We start from the raw sequence: 10,848 nt of genomic DNA, 5'->3' as shown, positions 1-10,848 counted from the left end.
TTTAAGCTTTATCAAATGTACGGATACACGTTGATTGATAAAAACGACTTTTCGAGAGCTTTAAGCAACGATGACTCGCAGAATAAAGTTTGAGAACTGCTGTGTCAGGAGAAATCGGTATCGTGCACGCCGACAGAATTCTATCAGAAACGTATTTCCCGATAATTTTGCGGGCCGTCCTGCGTATGAGACTGCGGTTATAGATCACGTCTCGACGATTCTGGCAAGCATGCGATTTCTGCAAGCACGATTTCACGAGATATTGGCAATCTTTCCGCCGCGTGCCATCCGCTCTAAAATCAATTATGATATGCGTAATCTGTTTGTGCAGGACCATGGCTACGATTTTAAGGCCGACATATGGTCACTTGGCATCACGGCGATCGAGATGGCCAGCGGCACGGCGCCGTACCACAAATATCCCCCGATGAAGGTCTTGATGCTGACGCTGCAGAACGATCCACCGACTCTCGATACCGCCGCGGACGACAAGGACCAATATAAAGCGTACGGGAAGACATTCCGAAAAATGATCGTCGACTGTTTACAAAAAGACCCCACCAAGAGGTAGGCCGGGTCGCGCTATTTTGCTTACATTGTTACTTCCACTAAACGTTTGCCGAAGCAGTTAGAATAGTTGGCGTAAATAGATAACATGCTAGACGTAGTTCAACTAGCTTGAAGGTCTCCGGTATCACCGTATGATTTATCGTATGGATTTTTCAGTAGAAAAATTCAGAATATGTACATATATAAGATTATGAAATAAATATATTATAAATAATTATTTCAGACCAACAGCCACCGAGTTGCTGAAACATCCCTTTTTCAAGAAAGCCAAAGATAAGAAATATCTGCAGCAGACGTTAGTGGCGATTGGACCCAGTTTAGAAACACGTGTACAAAAGGTATTTATACTGTATGCAATGTGATGCATGTCTGTAATTATTTTTTATTGAGATTCTACGAGAGTTGAGAAAATTGATATTTTAAGGAACATTGAGAGAAACTTCTTGCTTTTACAGGCGTCAAAAAGGCAACCTGGCACGTCGGGCCGTTTGCACCGAACGGTGACCGGCGAATGGGTCTGGTCAGAAGAAGAGAACAACGGTGACTCGAGCAGCGACGAAGGCAAAGAAACGTTACCGGTCAACACGATCGAAAAGGCAAGCAGCGATGAAGAAGCCGGCGAGCCCGATGAGTACTACGGTCAAATCAAGGTAGCACCGAGTCAAATCGCGATACCAGCTACCGGACAAAATGTTCCTATAAACTTGGTGCTTAGATTACGGTACGTGAAATCATTCATTATCGAATCTGAATGAGAATTCTTTCGATTTTTATAGATTATTACCTAATTACCCGATTTATCTTTCAAAGAAAATAAGAGATAATCTTATCATTTTTTTTTCAGGAACGAAAGACGGGAGCTTAATGACATTAGGTTCGAATTTACGGTTGGAGTGGATTCCGCGCAAGGAATCGCGGCAGAACTGGTCGCTGCAGGCTTGGTCGATGGCAAGGACGTTGTGGTAATAGAAACAAATCTGAAAAAGTTGATAGAGAGTGGAGGACAATTGCGAACAGTGACGTTTTCCTTGGTAAATATTAATTTTTATGTTACATTTGATTATAAAACATAAATATATTTTAATATTTAGCACAAAATATACATAAACAATATATGTATGTGTTCTTATAATTTACTTTGATTACATTTACATTAAATCTATAATAATTGGCTCCTTTTACTGTTACAGAATTCTGGTTGTGCAGTGAATGAAGTATCAGATGACAAGGCGTTAATAGGATTTGCTCAGATCTCCATCACTGATTAAACAACCTCGATTGCGTTCTCAACTCTCGAGATAATGCTCTTAATTGATACATTCGCCAAGATCCAGATAGTACCAAAAGCTAACGAATCGGCTATAGGTGTTATTTCTCAAAATAAACTAGATGGTAAAAACAAAATAGATTCAGTACACACAACACATATAAATCAGTGATCGCTGAATGTTTGCCAGCAAATTTTGATCTTAGCTTTTGATACTTTCGTTTCTTCCAGATTCTAATAGTCGATTGCAGGGCATAGGTGTTCGAAAAAAAAACATTTGTTACAACACATCGGTAGTAACAAATTGCTCAAGTGTGTGTCTGATAACATCGTCAATGTTCATAGGGACAATCGAACAGGGCGGATGCGTAAAAACATCATCATTCATGTACTGGCTTAAAGACATACACTTACTATAATTAATAATGGCTGTAGTTTTACATAACCGAATTATATCGTTCGTATTACGTCAGTTATGTAAATATTAGTATTTGACCGTTATTTTCTTTCTTTTTCTTTGTGGTTAATATATATGAAAAGGGATAAAAATATATCGCGAAATATACGATATTTCGTATAAATAAGAGCGAACTAAGAGAATCGAGAGAGAGAGAGAGATAGAGAGAGAGAGCGACAGAGAAAATGCTTGATAGTTTAACTTATTTGTTCAAAATACATATGAGCAGTTTCTCTTGAATAGCAAGGTCTTAGTTATATAAAGAAACCAATTGAGTATGCTACACACAGAGTCATCATGTTTATGTATCATATACAGATTAATTGCATATATATATACATATATACTATACATTATATATTTATATATAATATGCTTCACGCTAGGGAAAAAAGATAGACAATGTTGAAATAAAACTCTTTTGTACTTAATTAAATAGACTTACGATAGAGCAAATTAATATTTTCACAGTTTTTAGACGAGCGAGAGAGGGAGTGGATCGAAAAATTTTTACCTCGTACGTCTCGAGAATTTTTAAATTAAATCATCTTTTTGTAAAGTACATCATGAAATGGATAAAATCAGAATCACGTGAGAATGTAAACATAGCAAAATAACAGTGGAAAATTGAGATATAATTTCGAATCGAGTGTTCACAATTTGCATTCTTGTATCTTAGAAATTGTTTTAAACAATTTTTTTGCAATGTTCTTCGTTGTGTTAAGAAATCGGTATAGTATATAAAGCGTTTTTTAAACAAATAAAAATGATTATATAATTTTATGAAACTTTGAATATTATTAAAATTGAATTTTTTAATAAATTTTGATGAGAGATTTTAATTTCCTTATATTTTCTTACAGAGAGGAATTTCTAATTGTGATGTATGCTATACATACATGTCGCAGAAATGAAATCGAGGCATAAAAGAGAATACGAAGGATTTATCAAAAATTGATCAGAGCCGCAAGAGCTGTAATCGGCGTGATTCTGTATTTTATCGATTTTTATACAAACTGCAGCGAGTCGCATTATAATATGGTAAAGGACATATTTCGCAATCTTCGATATTCAAGTACAATATACAATATGTACTATTTTCGCCACTTATCCCTAAGGAGTAGGATTTTTAAGGAAATGTAAAATTCGCACGCGATTCCACATTTCCTTTGCCATATTGCAGCAATTACACGCATACGCAATTACACGAACACGCAATGCTAAATTCGCGACACAAGATTTGCCGAGTGAAGCAATGATCGAAATACAAATCTGTTGATATACATGTGATGATTGTATGCATATACTCCGTACTAAGAGCCAGCTGTGTGGTTTAATTAGGCGACACACATTTTATGCTTAACACGCGAGGAGTAAACATAAATTACTTTTAAGCCGTTGATAATCGTACGCTAGCTTAAGTAGACTTTTACGGATAGTTTGTATTCGATGGCACTAGATCCCGATAGCACTTGTAGTCCTTCTCGCGCACCACGTTTCGCCGGCAGTGAGTTTCGATCAATTCGACATAGCTTGCGCACCTCACTACGTGCCTTATCCGGAGAATGCATTTGGTCATATCGAAATCTGTCTGTCCACGATGGAATCCAACTTCAATTCAGGATTTTGCGCCAGGAAAACGGGATTACTCTTCGCAACACGACTAAAAACCGTGCCAAATCGAGTGTGTTGTATGTAGCGATTATAAAAAAAAGATGTGTATCAAGAGGGGGGGAAAACAATAATTTATTTGTATCAATATCAAACGTCGTTTTGCCAATGAAGAACCACTGTATTTTATTTCATCGCGAGTATAACGACTGTGTGTGAGAGAGAGAGAGAAAGCTGTGGACTGCGACAGTCGAGAATGGATAATGGTACTTAACGTCAATAAAAAAACAAACGGGATTCCTCCGTGAACCACGGCAGTGGAGTTTGTCTTATGTCCGAGCGAACACTTCCGTTACTGGATTACCAGCAATAAATTGTTCTTCACAAACGAATTCTTCGAACGCTGAATCTTCAGACAGAATTCCACGGGGCATGAACTTCGCGGAGAGCTCTCGGGGTCAATTCTGTATCGTGACAATATAGTGAAAATGTTAAAACCCAGATAGCACAAGACACTCCTGTGAACATTTTAAGAATATTCTTCGAGAATATTTGAAGTATTCCATAGGTCGTTCTTATATATTTATGTTATGTTCGTGGAACATTCGACTGGCACTACTATAAATCTTTTTCGAATGTGAATAGAATAATCTATCGAATATAGCGTGTCGGTTATATATGGTGTGATCACAGGTTTCGCTGCCTTTCGCACAAGATAAATGTATTACACAATAAACAATGACCCACATTAGTGGTTTCTCTTATATTCCAAAAACGTTCTTCTTTGTTATGAATATACGATATCTAATTGTAATAATCTATATATATATATTTATAGAATATTCGATTGGAATATTCTGAAGTTAAGAATATTTGCGCTCCAGAAAAATATTCATAGAACCATGTGTGCTATCGGGGAAGTGAGCGGCTTGGCCTCTTTTTAATGGAACGGTTAGCAAGAGACGAAGCTATTCAACTTTTAGCATTTTCCCTATGGTGTAAGATACAGAATTGACCCCATTGTCTCCGATCTCGAGATCGATGTTGCGAAAAACGATTCGTGACTCCTCCGCGCTCTTGCTACCGCCCAGGTCTTACGAGTGCACAAAATCAATCCGTCGCGCGGAAAAGGGAAGAAACAAAGCTTGGAAGTCGCTCGAAGAGAAACGAAGGAAAGGAGAGATATTAATATATACATATATATATTTAATGGACTATATCGATATATCTAGAAATATATTGATATATTTTATATTTCAGAAATTTGCTGTATTCTCCAAATATAATCGCTTGTCCAGCTTGCGCGCTTGCCGTCGCACGTGTCGTGTGTCACTACCCTAACCTAATCCCGACCTAACTTGCCGCCTAGGAGCCTCGCCGATCAGCTGATCGCAGAGTACAGCTGATCGTTGACGTTTGCCGTGCGGACGTTGTTCGCGGGTCGAGACTCGAGAATTGAAGAGTCCGCAGTTACCGCGGCGTCGTTGGCGAGACAGCCGACGTAATTTCGCTGATCCCGCTTACCTCGCGTCTCTCGGCGAGTCTCGTCGAAGGTGGCTGGACGCGATCGGCGACCGAGTGCGGCAGGTGAGTCCAACTGAAGCCGACGGACTCGATTTTGTCTCTCGACATTCCTGTGACATCTCCCGAATTACATCCATGCGCGCGTAATTCACGCTCGGAGCCCGAAGGCGCTCGAGTTACGGCGCTGATCGCGCTTTCCTCCCACGGTGCTCCCCAAATCGAGCCGTATGACGCGCCGGCAGCTCGACCATCTCATGTCCAAGCTGCAGTCGATCAGCCGGCGGAAGTACTTCGCCCGGGCGAACGTCCTCGCGTGCCTGCTCGTGGCGGCCCTCGTCCTCCTCTGCGTGCGCTACCTGCCGGCGCGGGGATGCCAGCCGGACCGGCAGGTCCCGCGGGAAGGCAGGCCCAAGTACAGGCTGGTCGTCCTGGTCCTGAGCGGCCCGGACAACCTGGAGCGCCGCGACACCATCAGGAAGACCTGGCTGGCCGATCACGTACAAGGCGCCACGGTGAGATACCTGTTTGTCGTCGGCACCCAGGACATCCTGCCGGAGCAGAGGAACACCCTGCAGTCGGAGAAGGACAAGTTCGACGATCTGCTGCTGCTGCCCAGGCTGCAGGACTCGTACGGCACGCTGACCAAGAAGGTCCTCCACGCTCTGAAAGCCGCCCACGAGCGTCACGACTTTGACTACCTGCTCAAGTGCGACGACGACTCCTACGTGCTGGTGCACAAGATCCTGAAGGAGCTCGACAGGTGGCAGAGCAAGGGCACCAGGCGCGAGCTCTACTGGGGCTTCTTCAACGGGCGGGCGCAGGTGAAGAGGAGCGGCCCCTGGAAGGAGACCGACTGGATCCTGTGCGACTATTATCTCCCTTACGCCCTGGGCGGCGGATACGTCCTGTCCTACAATCTCGTCAAGTTCATCGCCGGCAACTCGGAGATCCTCAAGTGAGTACGGCTGCGGATCGCGAGTTTGTATCTAATGTATATCGATAGAAGAAACTCTTCTATTACGAGATAGATTTTCAGTACCCAAATTACAAATCTTTCTCGCAACGATTACACAATCTAAGAATCTCAGGCTCAGTTAATTCTTTATAAACTTATGCACACCAATGTCCCAGGATGCACAATTCCGAAGACATTTCCGTGGGGCTTTGGCTGGCGCCGCTGGCCAACATCGAGAGGAAGCACGACGTGCGCTTCGACACGGAGTACAGGTCGCGCGGCTGTTCCAATCAGTACATAATCACGCACAAGCAAACGATCCAGAACATAAGAAGCATGCACGAGTACTATCAGGCCTCCGGCGCGCTCTGTCCCAAGGAAGTGAGGAATCGCATGAGCTATCAGTACAATTGGACCGCACCGCCTAGTCAGTGCTGCAACAGGCAATCCGGGATCCCTTAATGCGACGGCGAGATTTCCGCCACGTTCTAGTCCGGTTTTTTGATACTTGCTCAAAAAACATTCTCACGCTTAACGCGTACATTTGTAATGTAAGCGTTCTATTTATATTCCGACCTAAACCCTCCTTAGGAGACACCGATATCAAAAGCCGTAAAAACGTAGACGCAACTTCCAGGGGCGATTTAAGCAGTATTATTGAAGGAAGCCGCGAAAGATTATAACGAGTTCGCGACGTTCTTCGGAAGAATTACAGTCTGGAGATTTGACAAAAACATCTGGATTTCGTTCGTTACTCGCGATATGATTTGACAGCGCTATTAAGTAGCTAATTAGAAACGCTTGTAAATATATTTTGTAAATAGAGACAAACAGGATGACGTAGACAAGATAAGTTTCGATGAACTAAATATATTTTTTTTAATCATATTGCTGCACTTCGTTTGTACAGGGTGAGCCGTAAAGGCTGTCCCAATCGTTTACCATAATAGCCGGATCACTGACTGCAATTCTGGTTAATTAAACGCTATGGGAGAAAACTAAGTTGTTAGCACAGTACATTTTGTGCTGCCCATATAACAACTGACAATATTTATTTAGCATTGCATAAAATATACTTTGTCAACAAATTATTTCTCCTATAGCGTTCAGTTAACCAGAATTTTACAGCCAGTAATCCAGCTCTTACAGTAAAGGTTGGGACAGCCACGCGGTTTACGGTTCATCCTGTATAATACACTTTTCGCATCTCCAACAGGAGTTTACCTCGCGCGATGTACGCTCACATATAAAGCGATGTACATTCATAACATACAAAAACAGTAATAACGTTAATATTTTAATGCTCTAATTATACAATAACGTTAATATTTTAATGCTCTAATTAAAACTATAGATTATTAGCGAAATCACAGATATATTCAAGAAACGGCCGTGAAAAAGGATGGCAAAAAAATGTAAAGTGATTCTTATGCGACGCAGTTAACATTACAATAAATTACTAGTTCGATATTATATAAAGAGACTGTGAAGCGATAGCGAGACGATGGCCGATTCTTAAAACGTTTCTTTTCCGTCTGTGATGGATTTCCGTTCGAACTGTGCTTCCATTACATCTAAAATTGATAAGAATTTATTTATAAAAAAAACAAAATCATTCATGTAAAATTATTATGTATCTGTCGATAGTAATATAATTCATATATTAACCATTTGATACATTTAAAATGAGATGCGGGACACGAGTAATCATTTCACTATCGAGGCCCTTTGTAGAATTGAAAAAGTCCACGATACAATTCTGTATACAAGACGCTTATACTTGGCGCGAGACACTGCCGTGTCTCGTGAAAATCTAATTTCTACAGGTTATAACGTTCTGAAGAAATTGTAGTTTAACAATTCGCGTTTGCACATCACACTTGTATGCCTTACGTAAAAATAAAAAAAAAACTGTCTCGTTACCAGCATTAGATGCAATGGAAATGCAGTTCCGTTTTTTGTACAACTCTTTTGTAAATTCTCTATAGTCTTTTTATAAAAGAAAAAATCGGTTTACTTTCAATATGAAAAACTTCTGTACTCTTCTACAAACGAACGACGATCAGCGGATATTCACGTTCCTAGGTTTCACTTCTTTTTGCGATCTTGCGTACACTTGGGACAATACCACTTTCCTTTAGGTTTCGTCGTTAAACCTACGCAGGCGAAGTGGAACCATTCTATAGGGCACTGAAATGCAAAAGGAAAGTTAAGGGATTATTTCGATTCCGTGATAATTTTCCAATTATAACGAAAATTGAAGAATGCGTCTTGCAAAATGTAAGCAGGCGACAGAGCTTCGTTTGAAATTTAATTCCTATAGAGGGTATTTCTTAAAAAAAGAAAAGTCTATTAAATATGACTTACATCTGGATTATCACAACCGATCATTTCTCCGTACGATACTTGATGACAAAGACAATAAGTCGGCTCGTTGGGGTCGACAGGCATGTCCAGAACGTCGGCGGGATGGCCGAGGGCTGTCGCGTCTACCTGGGCGCTGCTTCCCACGGCGCCAGTCGATGACGCTGAAGCTACACAGCCACCTGATATGAATATGTGCATTCATGATGAAACAATAGATTTGATATTGAAGGGCCGACGAGCGCGAGTTGCGATTGCAATAACTTGACTCGAACGTACCCTTCTTCTGCTTCTTTCTCGCATTCTTGGCCTCGTCCTCGCTGCTCACCGCAGTGCCCTTCTTCCTCTTCTCTTTCTCCTTGAGCTTCTTCCTGCCCTTCTTGCTGGCATTGCTGTCCTCCTGCGCTTTGTTGCTGCCCCCCGATTTGTCGTGTATCTCCGCCTCGAATCGCGACAGATCCGAATCCAGTCGTCGGATGTGTTTGTCGACCAATTCGTAGGTTTGAATAGCTAGCTGGACCTTGTCGTCGCCGTATTCCTTCGCCTTGTTAAAGAGGCCCTGTATATGGGCGAGCTGCTCCTTCCTCTTCTCCGACGATTCCTTCTTCACGTTTCTCAAGTAATCGTCCGCCAGTTTGTCAATGTCCTTCATCAAGCCCTGCGCCCTCGCGTCCAAATCGCGCATCAATGTGAAATTTCTCTGCAATTCGATCGGCAAGTGCTCAAGGCCTGTAACATGCGTGTGTCAATTTTTAATACCATGTTGAGACTCGTGTACAATTTAGGCTGCGGTCCACTTGACGTTACGAATACTTCAAAGCATTCTTCTCTTACCGTTTAACAGAGAAGGAAGAAGAACAACACTTTGAAGTGGACCTCAGCCTTAGACAAAGGATGAGAACAAGCTTCACACTCGATTGTCCGAATTTACTCTCAAATTTGCGCGTAGACACCCAGATTCAAATATTTACACCCAAATCTTGCGAGTAAATTCGGACAATCGAGTGTCAACACTCGAAACCCGAGTGTTTCTTCCCGCGAAGGAAAGGCAGAAAATCTGATCTCGAATGCAAAGTTTAATCGAAGAAGAGAATATTGAACAGAATTTAATTGCATATAAATTAGAGCTCTGTAAACTCTAAGTTCTATGGTGTATTCCTCACGAAAGATTTGGAAAATGAATGAAGATTCTTCTCTCTCTCTCCGTTTTTCTCTTACCTTCCCATTAATTCAAAAAATAAGTTGGGCATTTAACGAAGCTCGCCCTTGATCTACAGCTCCTTGAGAGGAATATATTTTTACAATTCGAGACTCCCATTGAAAAATAAACGTACTCCCGCAACGTCCGCGGCGAAGTGAGTCCGCGAGGCGCGGAAAAATCGAGAGGGGCAGGCGGTTAGGACGAAACGAGTGAAAAATACGAGAACGACGTTCGCGCGTCTCGTCGGGGCTTCCACTTTTTCTTTTATCATTCCTGCGCCCTTTTTCGCGCGAGTGGAAGAAAAGGAGTGGAACGGGGGGGTGGGATTTGAAGGAGAGCAAACTGGCTCGTACTACGCCGCTGCTTACTGTCGAGATAGTGCTCCAAGTACAACGCGGTCGTCATGGTCGCAGCTGCGTCGTATCTTCATATAAACGATAGAAATTGCTCGTCGCAAATTGACTCTTTTAACGAGACCGACGACAACAGCCGAGGTAAAAATGCCATCAGTGATAACCGACTACGCTAACGGACCGATAAGGCGCGACAGCCACGATTGCCAACAGCCGTTGCGCGCGGCCGCCAACGATCACCGCACGGGACTTTTCTCTCCGTCACATTGCCGGTTCCGGTTCCGGGGCCTCCCCTTTGCCGGTGGAGCAGACGAGCAGACCTCGTGGCAAGATCTTTCCAGATCTTTCCTCTCTCGCGGAATGAACTCGTTTTTATCGAATTACGGCCAAAATAGACGATTTTTCCTTCAAAAATGGCTCTTTCGACAAGAAGATGCTGATTACAAATATCACGGTTAAAGGGCGATTTCTTCTTTATTTTAGCCGTGATAGAAAAATTACGAATCGTAGGACACGTGGAGATAAAGATTCGTATTTTCCATCTTA

At 42.1% G+C, this 10,848-nt stretch overlaps 3 protein-coding genes across 6 annotated transcripts in view; 2 read left to right on the top strand and 1 right to left on the bottom strand.

The window, feature by feature from the left end:
• LOC105566819 (serine/threonine-protein kinase OSR1) overlaps nt 1–4,680 on the top strand; it is an 18,660-nt gene extending 13,980 nt beyond the window's left edge. For 2 of the 3 annotated variants that reach the window (XM_012021152.1, XM_012021151.1), the window contains exons 7-11: nt 332–567; nt 794–908; nt 1,026–1,291; nt 1,415–1,601; nt 1,761–4,680. In XM_012021152.1, coding sequence (XP_011876542.1) covers nt 332–567; nt 794–908; nt 1,026–1,291; nt 1,415–1,601; nt 1,761–1,838 — 882 coding nt within the window. In that variant the 3' untranslated portion in view covers nt 1,839–4,680. The remainder of the gene's footprint in view (nt 1–331; nt 568–793; nt 909–1,025; nt 1,292–1,414; nt 1,602–1,760) is intronic. The other variant, XR_001009312.1, reaches the window with a different exon arrangement.
• A 921-nt stretch (nt 4,681–5,601) lies between these two features.
• On the top strand, nt 5,602–7,880 carry LOC105566820 (beta-1,3-galactosyltransferase 6). Its single transcript, XM_012021153.1, has 2 exons — nt 5,602–6,384; nt 6,561–7,880. The coding sequence occupies exons 1-2, from the start codon at nt 5,657–5,659 to the stop codon at nt 6,844–6,846; spliced, it is 1,014 nt and encodes a 337-aa protein (XP_011876543.1). The 5' UTR covers nt 5,602–5,656; the 3' UTR covers nt 6,847–7,880.
• LOC105566821 (inhibitor of growth protein 5) lies at nt 7,243–10,531 on the bottom strand. 2 transcript variants are annotated; one of them, XM_012021155.1, is made up of 4 exons: nt 10,318–10,531; nt 9,028–9,477; nt 8,752–8,918; nt 7,243–8,574 (listed from the first exon to the last, which is right to left on the bottom strand). In XM_012021155.1, the coding sequence occupies exons 1-4, from the start codon at nt 10,352–10,354 to the stop codon at nt 8,473–8,475; spliced, it is 756 nt and encodes a 251-aa protein (XP_011876545.1). In that variant the 5' UTR covers nt 10,355–10,531; the 3' UTR covers nt 7,243–8,472. The 2 variants fall into 2 exon arrangements, with proteins under 2 accessions (XP_011876545.1, XP_011876544.1); XM_012021154.1 differs by having other exon boundaries at nt 8,752–8,930; nt 10,318–10,530.
• Between the last annotated feature and the right edge of the window lie 317 nt (nt 10,532–10,848).

This window comes from Vollenhovia emeryi, unplaced genomic scaffold, assembly GCF_000949405.1.
Source record: "Vollenhovia emeryi isolate VEMERY1.0 unplaced genomic scaffold, V.emery_V1.0 DF939142.1, whole genome shotgun sequence".
NCBI classification, from domain to species: domain Eukaryota; kingdom Metazoa; phylum Arthropoda; class Insecta; order Hymenoptera; family Formicidae; genus Vollenhovia; species Vollenhovia emeryi.
This window is presented reverse-complemented; position numbering and strand designations above follow the sequence as displayed.